The 13,623-nt window shown below is 56.1% G+C and overlaps 7 protein-coding genes across 8 annotated transcripts in view; 4 read left to right on the top strand and 3 right to left on the bottom strand.

The window, feature by feature from the left end:
* H310_01541 (hypothetical protein) overlaps positions 1-1,918 on the top strand; it is a gene marked incomplete at both ends in the record, with an annotated part of 4,684 nt that extends 2,766 nt beyond the window's left edge. The window contains one exon of the mRNA XM_008864665.1: positions 41-1,918. Coding sequence (XP_008862887.1) covers positions 41-1,918 — 1,878 coding nt within the window. The remainder of the gene's footprint in view (positions 1-40) is intronic.
* Positions 23-4,198, bottom strand: H310_01540 (CAMK/CAMKL protein kinase). Its single transcript, XM_008864664.1, has 6 exons — positions 4,102-4,198; positions 3,965-4,043; positions 3,683-3,904; positions 3,161-3,639; positions 2,565-3,114; positions 23-2,501 (listed from the first exon to the last, which is right to left on the bottom strand). The coding sequence occupies exons 1-6, from the start codon at positions 4,176-4,178 to the stop codon at positions 1,956-1,958; spliced, it is 1,953 nt and encodes a 650-aa protein (XP_008862886.1). The 5' UTR covers positions 4,179-4,198; the 3' UTR covers positions 23-1,955.
* Positions 4,199-4,259: 61 nt separating this feature from the next.
* On the top strand, positions 4,260-5,950 carry H310_01539. Of its 2 annotated transcripts, XM_008864662.1 has the most exons (9): positions 4,260-4,445; positions 4,498-4,538; positions 4,593-4,677; positions 4,729-4,831; positions 4,890-5,135; positions 5,183-5,219; positions 5,272-5,417; positions 5,483-5,538; positions 5,602-5,950. In XM_008864662.1, exons 1-9 carry the CDS (start codon positions 4,280-4,282, stop codon positions 5,916-5,918), a joined length of 1,197 nt encoding a protein of 398 aa, XP_008862884.1. In that variant the 5' UTR covers positions 4,260-4,279; the 3' UTR covers positions 5,919-5,950. The 2 variants fall into 2 exon arrangements, with proteins under 2 accessions (XP_008862884.1, XP_008862885.1); XM_008864663.1 differs by lacking the exon at positions 5,602-5,950 and having other exon boundaries at positions 5,483-5,575.
* A 1,101-nt stretch (positions 5,951-7,051) lies between these two features.
* On the bottom strand, positions 7,052-8,073 carry H310_01538 (hypothetical protein). The gene is made up of 3 exons (XM_008864661.1): positions 7,716-8,073; positions 7,602-7,655; positions 7,052-7,550 (listed from the first exon to the last, which is right to left on the bottom strand). Exons 1-3 carry the CDS (start codon positions 8,033-8,035, stop codon positions 7,058-7,060), a joined length of 867 nt encoding a protein of 288 aa, XP_008862883.1. The 5' UTR covers positions 8,036-8,073; the 3' UTR covers positions 7,052-7,057.
* Positions 8,074-8,181: 108 nt separating this feature from the next.
* Positions 8,182-9,690, top strand: H310_01537 (hypothetical protein). The gene is made up of 3 exons (XM_008864660.1): positions 8,182-8,529; positions 8,588-8,978; positions 9,038-9,690. The coding sequence occupies exons 1-3, from the start codon at positions 8,201-8,203 to the stop codon at positions 9,602-9,604; spliced, it is 1,287 nt and encodes a 428-aa protein (XP_008862882.1). The 5' UTR covers positions 8,182-8,200; the 3' UTR covers positions 9,605-9,690.
* On the top strand, positions 9,672-13,019 carry H310_01535 (hypothetical protein). The gene is made up of 11 exons (XM_008864658.1): positions 9,672-9,811; positions 9,863-10,104; positions 10,161-10,244; positions 10,291-10,746; positions 10,797-10,874; positions 10,922-11,071; positions 11,135-11,211; positions 11,271-11,331; positions 11,386-11,457; positions 11,508-11,559; positions 11,627-13,019. Exons 1-11 carry the CDS (start codon positions 9,784-9,786, stop codon positions 11,767-11,769), a joined length of 1,443 nt encoding a protein of 480 aa, XP_008862880.1. The 5' UTR covers positions 9,672-9,783; the 3' UTR covers positions 11,770-13,019.
* H310_01536 (hypothetical protein) lies at positions 11,861-13,007 on the bottom strand. Its single transcript, XM_008864659.1, has one exon. It carries the CDS (start codon positions 12,992-12,994, stop codon positions 12,062-12,064), a length of 933 nt encoding a protein of 310 aa, XP_008862881.1. The 5' UTR covers positions 12,995-13,007; the 3' UTR covers positions 11,861-12,061.
* Positions 13,020-13,623: the final 604 nt, after the last annotated feature.

Here is a 13,623-nt window from a genome sequence, read left to right as displayed (position 1 = left end):
GGTGTCGACGATCGTGCACGTCGACGGGATGCTGCCGAAGGCCGACGTCGTCCGCCACATCGACGCTTCGATCGAGAATGCTGCGAAGAACGCGCTTGCCGTAACAGGACAATTGTCCGAGGCGGACTTGAAACAGGCCAAGAATGCAGTACTACGGCATGCGCCAGCCGCAACTTTGCCACCGCCAGCAGCAGCGCTTGCAACTGTGGCCGTTCTAGGACCTCCTGGAGCAGGAAAAACGCACTATAGCCAGTGGCTTCGCGAGCACTTGGGCATTGTTCATCTCAGCATCGGCGAGATGTTGCGTCGGTCCATCAAAGGTGGGACCCGTGTTGGCACCAAGGCCAAAGAATACGTGGACGCAGGGGACGTCGTGCCCGATGTGCTCATCATCGGGACTACGATGGAGCTGCTTCGGGGTCGCGAGTGCGCGACCAAGGGTTGGGTGCTCGATGGCTTCCCTCGCACAACAGGACAAGTGAAGGCATTGGTCGAGCACGCGGTCATGCCAAGTCTCGTCATTGTCCTCGATGTCGTCGACGACAGCGATGCCATCCACCGCATCACAGGACGACGAGTCGATTCGGCGACCGGACACACCTATCACGCGATATATGACCCCCCGCCGCCTGGAGTGGACGTCGAGTTGCGATCGGATGACACGGAGCGTGCCGTGCGCGCTAGGTTGGCGCAATATCGTGCCCACAGCGCCGAAATGGAAGCCCTCTTAGTACAGCACACGAGAGTAGTGCATGTCGATGGTTGCTTGAACAAGACGCACGTTCAAGCCACCTTGCAGCGACTCTTTCCATCGTCGCCAACGAAAAAGCCCAAACAGCCGTCGGGGCTGCGACCACCACGAACATTCAGCCACAACCCAAACCAGACTGCGTCTGCAGCTCGAAAGAAGGGAGCGTCGAGCCCTAGGCCCTTCAAGACGGTGTCGCAACTCCACCCAGCTGTTGTCGCTGCGTATTCGCCGCCAAAAGACCACCACCAAACGTCCGACTGCAAGGGGACGTCGGCCAAACGAACGCGTGATAGTGGCGTCCATACCAAGATCGTCGCCACGGACAACGAAATCCAAGCGGCGCTGGCAGTGCTGCACGAAGTCCAAGAAGAGAATCTCCGGCTAAAGCAACTCTTCGTGACCACCAGTAAAGACTCCACGGGGCATTCCTCCCAGGACGGAGTGATGGCCAAAACGTGTAGCCACCGTGAGCTCGACATGGTCATCGACCAGCTCATGTCCGAACACAAGAGCCTAGAAAAAGTCACAAAGCGACAAAAAGACAGCATTGACTCGAACGAGTGGGAGACGCTGCTGCAGCGCACCATGACTGACCTGGACACGATGCGGAAAAAGATCCACGCGTTGAAACGTCAGCAGCCCCCAACCGCGACTCCCACCGACGACGAAGCCACTCTCAAGGCAGCACAACTTCGCCACGACCAGCTCAAGGCCACATGGAGACAGCTCAACCAACCCGCGTCGGTCAACGCGTCCGAGAAGGAAAACGCCAAGGTGAAGCTCCTCAAAAAGGAAATGGCACTGGCCCGAACCGACGAAGCGTACTACATGCAGAAAGCCATCCACGTCCAAGCGACGACGACCCATGAAATCCAGCGGATGCAACGGGAAATTGCTCGACTGCAAGAGGCGATTGCGACGACCCAAATCCAGTTGGACGCGAGCACGACAGAGTGCAGCGACTTGCAGCGACAGGTGGCTGCGAAAAACGGGACCTTCTTACCGAAACTGCCCCATGCGAAGGCCATACAAGGTATTGCGTCCAAGGGAGGAGGGTTCCAGTCGAGCCTCCCCCTCATTACAACGAAGAAACCTCACACAGGGGGCGGAACTCCCTCGAAGAGGGTCGAGATGCCGCCGCTACATCGCACCGCACGAGATAAGTAACGACGCTTCAAAAGCTGGCATTACAGTTTTGGGAACATCATATGCCCCGATGCAAGATCTCGACCACGTCCTGCAGCTCTCGACTTAGCCACGGATCGGTGTCAAAATCGTCTTCTGGCGGCGGCAATGGTGGCGACCCACTGAGTTGAGCCAGCGAGTCCAGCGTGACCGACGCTTCGGGTTGAACTCGAGCAGGCGGTGCTTCCGACGTGGCGGACGGAGGAGTGCATGCAGTGAGTGACGACGTGGCAGCAATAGGGGATGGAGCGGACGAGGACACATGGACCGTTGGCGTCGAGGCAGGGAAAGCGGCGTCGCGACACATGGACTCGGCTCGAGCGAGCAACAGATAATACAGTGTGGACAAGCCGTTGTATCGCTTTTCAGTCAGCGCAGTCGTCACCATGCTGCGTGGAAGGCCCAAGTGTTCGATGTGATCGAGCAGTTGGTGTTGGAGGACAGAGCGGACGGTATCAGCGAGGAGGTCCAGGCTTAGCTGCCGGTAGAGGGGCAAGTGTTGATGACGAGCGGTGTGAAATTTGCGTGTCCATGCATGGTTGCGAACGTCGTGGAGTTGAAGCCTCTACAATGGCCAGGGCAAACGAGACAAGTCAAGGGCACGTTGGACAAGTGGGATGCGGCATACCTTGCTCGGGTCGCCCTCTAGCATTCCCCGCAGCAACGCGTGGGCGTCTGGAGTGACAAATCCAGGAATGTCGAAGCCTCCCTTCACGATCTTCCGGTACAAATCGTTGTAGTTGCGCGCTCGAAAAGGAAAGTACCCACACAACATGGCAAAGAGGAGCACGCCGAGGCTCCACACGTCGACGGGCTGGCCCCAGTACGTTTTACGGTGGATGATTTCAGGTGCCATGTAACATGGGGTCCCGCAGAACGTCGAGAATGGCTTGGAAGTGGTCTGAACTGCGCTGAAGCCAAAGTCCACGAGCTTGGTGTTGCCATACCGATCCAAGAGTATGTTCTCGAGCTTGATATCGCGATGCACAAGCTGCATGCTGTGCATGTACATCACTGCAGATAGGACTTGCATGAAGAGCAGACCGGCGTCGTCTTCGGCCAGCCGCTTCTGTCGCTTGACAAATTCGCACAAGTTTCCCACATCGCTGCTGACGTTCTCCATGACAATGTGAAGCTTCGTCGGCGTTTCGATCGTTTCAAACAGTCGAATGATGTATCTATGGACAAGGACATCAGCAGTGGCTCGCTCTAGCTCGGACGCACGGATGATCAAGCTTCTCCATCAGCTTTGCCTCGTACTGAATGCGCTTCCACTGCCCCGCATCTTTCGTGCGGCTCCTCTCGTACGACTTGATTGCGACCACCTGGCTTGACACTTTATGCGTGGCGACACGCACTTTTCCGAACGTGCCAACGCCGACGACTTTGCCAAGGACATATCCATCCAATGTCGTGGACTGGCCATTGCCGTCGTTCATCATGCCAAAACAGATCTCGTCGCGCTCCGGTCGGTTTGCTGGCTTTGTCACGATTGCCGCGAGGGCATTCGTGATGGCTGCAATGGAAATCACTTCGTGCTCGACCGCTTGAAATTTGCATCGAGGCAGGTGGTGCTGTCGCTGGTTGTTGTTGCTGCTATTGTTGAGGTTGGACGACGGTGGTTGCGGTTGCATCGGCTCCTTTAACGGCCTGACAGCGCGCTTGACACTGCTGGCACTTTTACATCGCCCCCGAGGTTGTATCTACATGCTCACGGTGTCACAGACGAAAGCAGAGGCAGATCACCTTGTCTGGAGGAAGAACGGCATTTGATGTTGGATATCCGCTCGCGAACGCCTCAGCTCGCTGGGCAGCCAGCTCATACGCTTTGTTTTCTGCAAGTAATCGAGCACAGACAAGGGCGTGTTGGAGCTTCTTGCTGCCAGATCCGTTTGCCGTTCTTGGCCGACTCAACTCGGGCTGTTGTGGTGGCGGAAATGGTTTTATAGGCTTGGACCATCTCGCAACCTATCGACAAAAGAGATCCATCAACCCCACCTTCTTTTTTGTTCTGGATTGTTCAAGTACAGCGCAAGATGGGTCGGCTCCATGCTCCCGCTTGAGGTTAGTCAGCATGCGCGGCCGCAGCCCTGGCGCCGAACCTTGCCTACGCAACGTATCAGTGAGCCGGCCAAGCTGTCTTGAACGCCACGCATCGATCCTACCGAGCGGTGCGCAGCGGGACATACTGCTTGATAGGATGCCTGGTTATTACGACCCGTGATGGCGCCGCGTCGGCCATCGTGTGGTTTTTCAGTGAAAACAACCAATCTATTTTTAGCATACTTGGAAATTTCCGGACACAACGGCGACTATCCGGATAACGGCGTCCTGGATGCGGCGATGAACGCCGCCGATTCCGACAGGAGCCGTCAGGCGCGGCTTCAGATGAAGCGCGAACGAACGGCCCAGGCAAGATCTACGGAGCGGTTGTACGACAATTGGGGCTGTTTCACCAGCCCCATCAAGCCCTTGCCCAATGAGTTGCAGAATGCTCACGGGTTTGGATGTACGACGTGACATTGAATGCATTCGGCTTGACATGTTGGGGATATGTCTAGCGTCGGTGGAACGAGACGCGCTAAGTACTATCGATCTCTCGGTACGCGTCGGCGCCATGCGGCTTGACACGTCTGACGTGTCCACTGTCTCGCAGGCGCCAGACTACCCTGGTCCTGGTCAGTACCCGACCAACGAGATTATCACGGCCTTCAAGATAGACAAAGACTACTCAATTCAACGTACGAACGATGCGTAGGATGTTATTTGAGGGGTGCTGAGGTCACCTGCAGGCATCCCCCACGAACGGCCACGGCCCGAGACGCCTGGGCCAGGCCACTACACGTCCAACTACGGCGCTGTGCTGTCGTCCCAAACCTTTGATGACTATTTTCGGTACAATGACGAGGGCGTCTCCACGTTGGAGAGGCTGTCACGAGCGGGGCGTGTGTAGAACTGCGCCGCTGAAGAACTTATCGACCAGCCAAGTCAAGATCAAGCAAATCACGCGTGAAATCAAACAACTCAAATACAAAAAGGCTCTGGCGTTGCCAAGCTTGCCCGTCGAGAAGCAAAAAGCAATGTGCAAGGAAACATACGAGCGTGTCCAAGCCTTGTTGCAGGAAAGGAGCGCACTCGAGGACGACGAAGCCGAGGCACACCAGCACAGGAACGCCCAGAAAACGTATACCCCTTCTAGGTAAGCCCATAGACTGTCGTCCAAGGTCTCCATTTCCCGCAACCCAGGAGGAAAACTGCGCGTGTTTTGGCTTCTCACGACGAGGTATGCGGGGTGCTCTTTCCATTGCGGTTCCTGTGTGATGCGACTCGAGCAGATGACACGACCCAAGAGCGTTCCATTCTTGCACAATGAGAAGCGATTCTTCGACGCCATCGACAACACCCACACCAAATACGACACGCCCATGCCAGGCCACTGCCAGCGGCTGGACACATACTCAACGTTCGAGAAATCCCCACGGTATGGATATCGTACGCCTTTGGTGGTGCTCTCATCTGACCGTTTGGGCGTCATCATGAAACCAGACTGCCGACCATTCCCAAGGGAAATCCACCCGACGTCGTGCCATTCCATGATGGCTGTAAGTGAAGTTCACCCGCGTTATGCAGTAGTTAGCGGTCACGTGTACTGGTGGTGATGGCAGATGTGTATGCGTCGAAATCCAACTCGAGCCGCGGCACCGGACCAGGGGCGTATATGCCAGACATGGCGGCATCCCATGACGCAGCCAAATCATCCCAGCCACCACGGGCGCTGCCTGTTGGGCGGCAGATCAAATCCGGGCCACAGCTCACGCTGCAGCTCTTCCACCATTCGACCAACACCAAGCTCCCTGCATCGCAATACCTTGCCGAAATCAGCAAAGATAGGTTGCGCAAGCACATGCAGACCGCACGACAACTCGAAATCGATCTCGTCCGGCAGCTGGACGACGACCCATCATCCACGTCCAAATCATAAACGACACGATGCATTTGTCACGTAATAATCGCATGTGTTTGTGAGAGTTAAGCATCGCACGCGAGAACGGACGATGTGCAAGTGGAGGAGTAAAAGACGATTTTGGCTGAGAACGAGCGGGTGCGGATGGCCACGGATCGCTCTCCAGGGTGCAACTGCCGTCGCAAACATAGTTTCACTAGCACGACAACAAAATCCATACATTCGCCACGTGACTGCAGCACCCCCGAGTGACTCGTTCGCGACGACCCCATCGACTGCGGCGACGCAATGAACCTTGCTAATTGGTACTCGTGTTTATGCTGACGATGTCGTGACCCGGCAAGCATGTTATGTGGACCGAAGACCCCAGTGGCTTGAAACAGATGATTGCGCCGAGTCGATTGTTCGGTGCGATTTCGCTTACGAGGCGCGCTGGGGTCTTGGCCCCACATCCATCCATATAACTACGCACGCGTTGTCGGCAGAGGCAGTACGCGGACGAGACGTCCTTCCTTCCCCGTTGAAAAAATGATCAAGGCATATATGCTGTCAGTAGACGGTGTTGGCAATGGATGTCCGTCGCTGGTGGCTTTTTCCTTAGACGGTGTGGCAGCACCACGCGAGAATGCCATGTGCTTGTCGGATGTCGTCTTGTGTGCAGCCATGGCTTTTTCTTTCCAATCAAAGCCGCTCGGCTCGTAAAGACGATGGCTGCTCGAAAATTTCACTACTTTGTGTCAGGACTGACGTCCACCGCGTCGTACGGGGGTCCATCTGGCAAGTTTGACCACATCGCTTGCTTTGACCTCCAAACAGTTCTTGCCGTTCTCGGAGACGCACTCAGTCGCAGTCTGCACTTCCACCGCATCATCGTAATGTAGCGCATTCGTCTGGCTTGCCTCCGATTCTCAACAAACAGGTTGCTTTGTGCGCCATTCCAACTTGTCTTGGACGACAGCCACAGGCTGCAGGACGCAACGAAGTCGACGCTGAACGCGCGAGAGTGCTGAGCTCCTCATGCGTGCGAGCTCATAACTATCCATGACGTTTTCCATCGAAGTGAACCTCGCACTGTGTTGACAAACGAAAAACCGCCCGACATCATCCGGTTGTATCCGGAAGGGATTGCTGAAGATCCGGAGTGCTCATGCTTTCGATCAAACCAACGACTGTATTCCACTCTTATGGGAGCTCTCGCCTTCTCGATAGCCAAGGATAATGTCCATCTCATCGTCGCGCCGCCGCCGATGCACATTGCGTCCAGGGACGAGCCAATGCCACTGAAACATGTCGTTGCCAAAGAGGATTCCGAGGTGGCGACTGAGCTTGGAGCCATGCTCCCGAGACTCTTGCAAACTGGACAGGTCAGATGCAATAGCACCGTAGATTTCGTCCTCTGAGATGCTGAAGATTTCCATGGCCAGCATGAGCGAACACAACACCAAGAACAAACTGGACACCGCGAGCACCCACATTCCAGCCCGACCAGGACTCGCACCAGCTTTCAAACCACAGACGATCGGTGCAGTGCACGTCCAGAGCTGCAATACGGTCACGACAATCATGGCGGCGCAAAGCATGGCGACGTACAGAAGCAGCAGGATGAAGTTCTTTGCGTTGCCAATTCCAATGCAATTGTTCACCCACGGACTAGGATTGCGCCGAAGTGAACGACGATCTGATAGTTGAATATTCACGTACCAGTGGTGGTCCATAAGCACCACACAGCTTTGACATGTATGACAGTGCTCAGCTCTACTCAGTTTAGGAACGTGAATTCAACCAGAGCTAGGACCGTGAGCACGGCAAAGTTACCGCTTGGGGTGAAGTGCGTCGCACGTTTCGCAGTAGACAAATTCATTGGCTTTCGGCTCACCAAGTGTCTTTTCGTCCACCGGACTCAGCTGGGATATCCGCATGCTCTTTGGAATCGTGCCTGGGTTTGTCGTCATTGTGTACCAATGCGACGACAGTGCCCACCCGCTCATGACAAGGAGCATAATCTGGAAGGAGACTCCAGCGACAGTTGCTCCAAGCCACTCGGAAAGGTTGTACATGCACGCAAGTACACATGCCAGCATGCAGCCCAGGCCCATGAACGACACAGCGATGCCAGCGTCCCAGACAAACCACATTGCTCGCGGTGCTGAAAAATCCAAGTATTCCGGATAAACAGGGTGATTCGGATAGTGGAAATCGCCATCCAAAACAAAAAAAGGCGGCGGTTTCGTCCTGATGGCTAAATTTGAGCGGGTCGGCGGAAGTTTCAACGCCGGCAGTTGAACGCATTCCAGAAAACCATGAGCGAGGCGATAGTTTCAACTCCCGCGGGGCCAGCCGCCACAGGCATCGTCAAGGCAAACTCGATCTCGACCATCACGGACACGTTCGGCAAACAGAGCACAGGGAAATCCAACGATGCCACCAAGGACGCGGAGCTGTCGACGGGATCGCCGCTGCCCACGTCCATCTACGTCAAAATGGGAGATACAATTCAGCTAGCAGCCAAGGCGCAGGAGGGGGAACTTGGCCGAGTACGTTTCATCGTCGATCCTGCCATCAAGCAAACGCTGCTGGTGGTGCCCCCTATTCAAGAAGGCACTTCAAGCGAACTGGCCACGTTTACCATGTACGTCGGCGTATTCACAAATGCATAGACGCATGGAGGCACATTCTGTTGTACGTAGTGCCCCCGTGGGCGGTGCCGAAGTCGGCAGCGAGCTGAGCTACAACCAGCTCTTCACGCTGCAAATTGCCGGGGCGAATGGGGCGGCTGTCAAGTCTTTAAACAGCAATCCGCCTGGGATGTCGGACGGCATTGGGCTGCAGGAGCCAGGCATCAAGGGTGAAATGACGTTCATGTTTAAAGGGAAAGACACGTCCAAGATCCAATTCAACGACGCGAACCTCGTCCTGACGTGCCATGACGCGAACCGCACGCGAAAGAACTTCAACAACGTCGTGACATTCATCAAGAAGTCCAAAACGGCTGGCCACGGGGGCTTCCTCACGACGGCGAAGAAGGGCCCGGCCATCACGTTCACCGTGACACGCCCCAACGTTGTGCCTGCCGTTCGGGTACAACACTACTGTTGTTCTGTCGGTGTTGCCGAGTGTTGTTCACGCGAGTTTCATAGCTGACATACCGCGAAGTCAGCGATGGCGAATCGGACATGATTCGAAGCGAAGCGGCATCGGTTGTGGTGTCTGAAGTCACAAAGCCCACCGACTCGTTCACGGCAGCAGTCATGTCCCCCCTTCCCCCAACGCCCACGGAGTCGTTCTCAGGACTCGACGGTAGCAATGCTGTGACGTTGCCATACGTCCCCCCGACACTCCCCCCTCCTTCTCCGTCTAAGCGCGCTTCGCTTGCTGTGCCGTCCACTCTGGTGAAGGTGGCTACGTCGGCCCTTGTCGAAACGACCAGCTCTCCTACCCACCCTGTCGCCCACACCACTGTAAAGCAGAGCAGCAACGACGACGGCGATGTTGTTGTCGTACGCAATACGTCCCCCGCTGTCCAAGACTCCAAGTCTGTGGACGCCTCGCCTGGGGGTCCCCAAACCGAGCACAAAGCGAAGGCCGCCCCCGTCAACACGTGGAAGCTCTCGTCGACTCAAGCGAACGACGACGACGACACCATTGCGCGGGACGACGTCGAGGGAGCTCCCCCTTCAGCCTGCGCGCACTGCACACTTCAGTAGCGAGGTTGTCGAGCATGCCCCGCGTATTTTCTGCATTGTATTCGACAAATTGATGTGCATCCTCGAAAGGTGTGGTTGGATCGGTTACACATTCCAATCGTGGTCGCGGTTTCACGTGAAACCGTCCGAGTCGTCGCACATGGCAGGACGCAGCGATACCATCGCTAGAGTATTTTTGAATGAGTAGTCTGAGCTGCAGCGACCTCGGTACGTTGCCGGGTTTCGGACAAGCGTTGAACCGATGCATGATGTGTCTAGCGGCGGACAAGAGGTCGGTAGCGCGTGGAGCGTCCATCGTCCCAAGCTCCCGCCGACCTGGCGCGAATACAGCAGCACTCGACGAGCTCCTTAAAGTGAGCGACACGCTGCTCAAGGTGACGCCGCACCCGCCGTCCACAGCCAATGTAGATGCAAAACCAACCAAATGGCTTGGCGAGTCGTCGCAAGATCTGTGTGAAATCCAGCAGTCCGTCGATCGGCTCAAGTTGCAGAGATTACAAGTGCGTACCGCGTGGAGTCACAAGACATATCGATCTGACGTCACGGGTATGGGCAGGTTGAGCACATCCGCAATGACAACGAGCGCCTCGAGGCCGAGTTGCACCAAAAGATCGTTGAGATTGGAGAGCTTCGGGTGGAGGTGCTTGGTCAAGTCACATCCTGGCCCCACATTCGACTTTGAATAGTTGGAACATCTTCAAGACGTCGAAGCCGACAACGAACGCCTTCGGAGTCGCGTCCTACAGGTGGAGGGAAAGTTGGAGCGGCTGGACGCTGCATTTCGAGACCAGCGCCAAGAACTCGAGGACGCTCTAGACACGCGCGTCGCCCTCGAATCGAGATGGCGGGAAGCGGCTGAAACACTGCAAAAGGCGGTGGACGAGACGACTCGAACGTACCAAGGCAAACTCAAAACGATGGAAGAGGACCTGGAAAAGCGAGCGGCCAAGATCGTACGTTTGGAAGAGGCGATCGAAGAGACAAAAGCTGTGGCGGACCACCGGGAAAGCAAACTCGAGCACAAGATCTCGCAGGTTGAAGCGATGAACGTGGCGCTGGAGAAGCAGACTGCGACGGGCAATGCTTCGTGGGAGGCAGAGAGAGCTCGCCTCCTCAACGAGTTGGCGAATGCCGAGAAAAAGGTACATGAGCACACACATGGTCGATCGAATCTCAAGTCGTCCATGCACAGATCGCGGCACTCGTTGCCACGACGGCTCGACAAACGACCATGATCCACGAATGCGATCGAGCGATCGCCGACTCGGAGGTTCACGGCCCCTTCGTCAGTATCTACTGACGCGTGGATGTTCAAAGGACCGAATGACAAAGTTCCTCAAGCGGAAAACCTCCATGAACAAAGCACAGGCGGAGTTGGAGGCCACAATCCAAGCGTTGGAAGGCCAAATTCAGCTGCAGCAAGCCGAATCGGCTCATCAAGCACAGACGCTGCAGGCGCTGCTCCACGTACGACATGCTCGTGGCAGTCATCAACGGAAAAACCCTGACGCATCGGCGGGGGTGACGTAGGGACTGGAAACGAAATGCGATGAAAAAGACAAAAAAGTGATCGAGTTGACGGCGTTGGTGGCGACGATCGACCAGCGGTGCGGGTTGATTTGGTGCGACGACCGCCCCCTTTTCTCACCCTCGCTCGTACCGATAGAAATGAATCCAACCACCAAGAGCATGTGAAACGCGAGCGCCATCGATTTTACTTGGACGAGGTTGTCGGCCGCTGTGACTATTCATGCATTAACTCGGGGGATGTTCATGCGCAGCAAAACAAGGCGCTGCTGAAGCGCGAAAAGAAGATGCAAGGCGACATGACAGAGCTGAGCATGGCACTGCGGGTACACCATCTCGATGCAACGTTGAACTCGCCGACAAGTCGACTCCGCAGGACATGGCCGACGAGAAGCGGGTGCTCGAAGACAAGGTCAAGTCGCTGCTCGGTACGTATCGACATGACATTTTGCACAACCCACACACGTGGCGCATCGTCTATCCGTGTATCGGTAGCCCAACTCGAACTCGAACGAGAAGATCGTACAAAATGGGCGAGTTCGCGTATGAAGCTTCTGGCGCAGTTTTGTGACGAAGAGAACAAGCTGACGTCGTCGCTCAACGCGCACGTGTCGTCGGCTTACAACCACCGCAAGTGAGCGCTGCCACGTCATGGGCGATTTGTGCTACCGCCGCCACCTCCCCGAGGATCGCATCTCGTTAGGATAATCCCGATCCATGCATCGAGTGTGACGCAAAACACCACGTTTTATTTATCACAGCCCAAAGACGTGGCCGTCCGCGACGACAATCGCGCGTAGCCGAACGAATCGTTCGTGACAAGCAAAGGTAACTTCCGTGAGCATTGTCCTTGCCCGCATCGCCAGTCTTGTCAGCATCCCCCACGAACGGATTCAAAGAGACTCGACTTGCCAAGAGCGTCCTTCTTGACTAGACCGATCCAGGGGCGGTTGTGAATGTGTACAACAAGTATGGGCCTTCGATCTCAAAGCCAATGCGCTGATACGCCTTGTTCGACGCTGGGTTGGCCGCGTCAGCAAAAAGACAGATGCGAGCGGTCTGCGACGAGTTGGATTCTCGCAAGTGCTGGCTCAGAGCGGCCGTAAGAGCCGACGCGTAGCCCTTGCAGCGCTCCGTTGGCGTAATAAAGACGGACCCGATGCGGTACACGGTTTCGCCATCGACTTCGACGGCGGGAGCGTAGCTGGCAAACCCCACGGGCTTCCCGTCAACCTCCCATATGAACATCGAGTGTCGCTTGAGTCTACTTGCGACAAACGTCGGTGCTTCATGGGCAGATGATCCCATGTATGCAAAGAACTCGGAAGCCCAACCTGTGAGCAACATCGCATCCGTGTTGCCACTCGCGACTCGCATGTTGCCGGCAACGTTCGACGAGGACGGCGGCCGGAGATCCCGCAGAGAGTACAAAAGCAGCTCGTGTTTCAGCACGGCTGAAGTCGGCGTCAATCGATGGCGGCAGTAGCTGCCATTAAAAGCGAGGGTGGCGGCGTGTGCACCTCGCACTTCTTCGAGTACCGTGTCGATCGTGGTTGCGACGAGTTTGCCCAAGGCCGTGGCTTCGTCGGTCGACATGTTGGGGCTCAATAGGAGGCCACTGGAGCAGCTATACAATGCGAACGACGTCACCCTGACATCTTGTCCAGTGCGATCGCTGCCGTCGGAGGCTGTCGCAACAAAGTACCGATGGTTGTCGGGAGGGTGGGCTCCCATGACCACTCCGATGGCGATGCTGGCAATCTTGTTGGTGCCAATTCGATCGAGCTTCCGCAGGGACAGCGTGACGTCGAGAAAGACGCTGGGGTCGGCAACGCTCTGAAAGGTCGACCTGGTCCGTACCATCGCACACCCCGGCGGCAGATCGCGCAGTCCATTTCAGCCGGCCCACGTGACTTTAGTTCAACATTCTGAACCCAAGAACGTTCTTGGACTGTTCCGCATGGCGTGAAATGAGTTTGCCATTTCGTCCGAAGGCACCCCAACGCCTCCTCCATCTGCCCGGGGTGGATCTGCGGCGGTGGGCAATCGTCGGTGTTTGAGCTGTTCCAGTGCTTGATACGTCGTGGATCAACTGTGCTTGGACCAAGTCCTTTTGTCGTACGTTGCCCTTGATGACTGGATGTCGAGAGGGGGAGTGGAGAAGGTCAAGGCTGTGAAATTCCGAGCGGGGAGTCGAAGCCACAACCATGGGGATGACAAGCCGCCGATGCTCTACCACAACTAGCGGATCTCGGCGGCATCTCCATTGCTCCGTCGCGGCGAATGGCGCTACCTCCACTGACTTGCCATGCAGAGACGACCACCAGATCTTACACCTCGTGGATTAGCTACGTGGTGGATTCAAAAGAGGACAACTTATACTTGCTATGCAACGCAAATCCAATGCGCTGATACGCCTTGTTCGACGCTGGGTTGGCCGCGTCAGCAAAAAGACAGACGCGAGCGGTCTGCGACGGGTTGGATGCTCGCAC

This window comes from Aphanomyces invadans, assembly GCF_000520115.1.
Source record: "Aphanomyces invadans strain NJM9701 unplaced genomic scaffold supercont1.2, whole genome shotgun sequence".
In the NCBI taxonomy this organism is placed as follows: Eukaryota; Oomycota; class Saprolegniomycetes; order Saprolegniales; family Verrucalvaceae; genus Aphanomyces; species Aphanomyces invadans.
This window is presented reverse-complemented; position numbering and strand designations above follow the sequence as displayed.

Excerpts from the sequence above, each read along its gene's own strand:
- H310_01540 (XM_008864664.1), bottom strand. The coding sequence starts at position 4,178 with ATGGCCGACGCGGCGCCATCACGGGTCGTAATAACCAGGCATCCTATC. Across the intron at positions 3,115-3,160 it reads ATGGAGAAGCTTGATCATCC|ATACATCATTCGACTGTTTG; the intron begins GTGCGTCCGAGC and ends CCTTGTCCATAG. Across the intron at positions 2,502-2,564 it reads TAGAGGGCGACCCGAGCAAG|AGGCTTCAACTCCACGACGT; the intron begins GTATGCCGCATC and ends TGGCCATTGTAG.
- H310_01539 (XM_008864662.1), top strand. The coding sequence starts at position 4,280 with ATGAACGCCGCCGATTCCGACAGGAGCCGTCAGGCGCGGCTTCAGATG. Across the intron at positions 5,136-5,182 it reads AAAACGTATACCCCTTCTAG|GAGGAAAACTGCGCGTGTTT; the intron begins GTAAGCCCATAG and ends CCCGCAACCCAG. Across the intron at positions 5,418-5,482 it reads ACGTTCGAGAAATCCCCACG|ACTGCCGACCATTCCCAAGG; the intron begins GTATGGATATCG and ends TCATGAAACCAG.
- H310_01538 (XM_008864661.1), bottom strand. The coding sequence starts at position 8,035 with ATGTGGTTTGTCTGGGACGCTGGCATCGCTGTGTCGTTCATGGGCCTG. Across the intron at positions 7,656-7,715 it reads GACGCACTTCACCCCAAGCG|AGCTGAGCACTGTCATACAT; the intron begins GTAACTTTGCCG and ends TAAACTGAGTAG. Across the intron at positions 7,551-7,601 it reads GTGCTTATGGACCACCACTG|TCCGTGGGTGAACAATTGCA; the intron begins GTACGTGAATAT and ends GCGCAATCCTAG.
- H310_01537 (XM_008864660.1), top strand. The coding sequence starts at position 8,201 with ATGAGCGAGGCGATAGTTTCAACTCCCGCGGGGCCAGCCGCCACAGGC. Across the intron at positions 8,530-8,587 it reads GAACTGGCCACGTTTACCAT|TGCCCCCGTGGGCGGTGCCG; the intron begins GTACGTCGGCGT and ends TGTTGTACGTAG. Across the intron at positions 8,979-9,037 it reads ACGTTGTGCCTGCCGTTCGG|CTGACATACCGCGAAGTCAG; the intron begins GTACAACACTAC and ends CGAGTTTCATAG.
- H310_01535 (XM_008864658.1), top strand. The coding sequence starts at position 9,784 with ATGAGTAGTCTGAGCTGCAGCGACCTCG. Across the intron at positions 9,812-9,862 it reads TCTGAGCTGCAGCGACCTCG|CGGCGGACAAGAGGTCGGTA; the intron begins GTACGTTGCCGG and ends TGATGTGTCTAG. Across the intron at positions 11,072-11,134 it reads CGCTGCAGGCGCTGCTCCAC|GGACTGGAAACGAAATGCGA; the intron begins GTACGACATGCT and ends GGGGTGACGTAG.
- H310_01536 (XM_008864659.1), bottom strand. The coding sequence starts at position 12,994 with ATGGTACGGACCAGGTCGACCTTTCAGAGCGTTGCCGACCCCAGCGTC.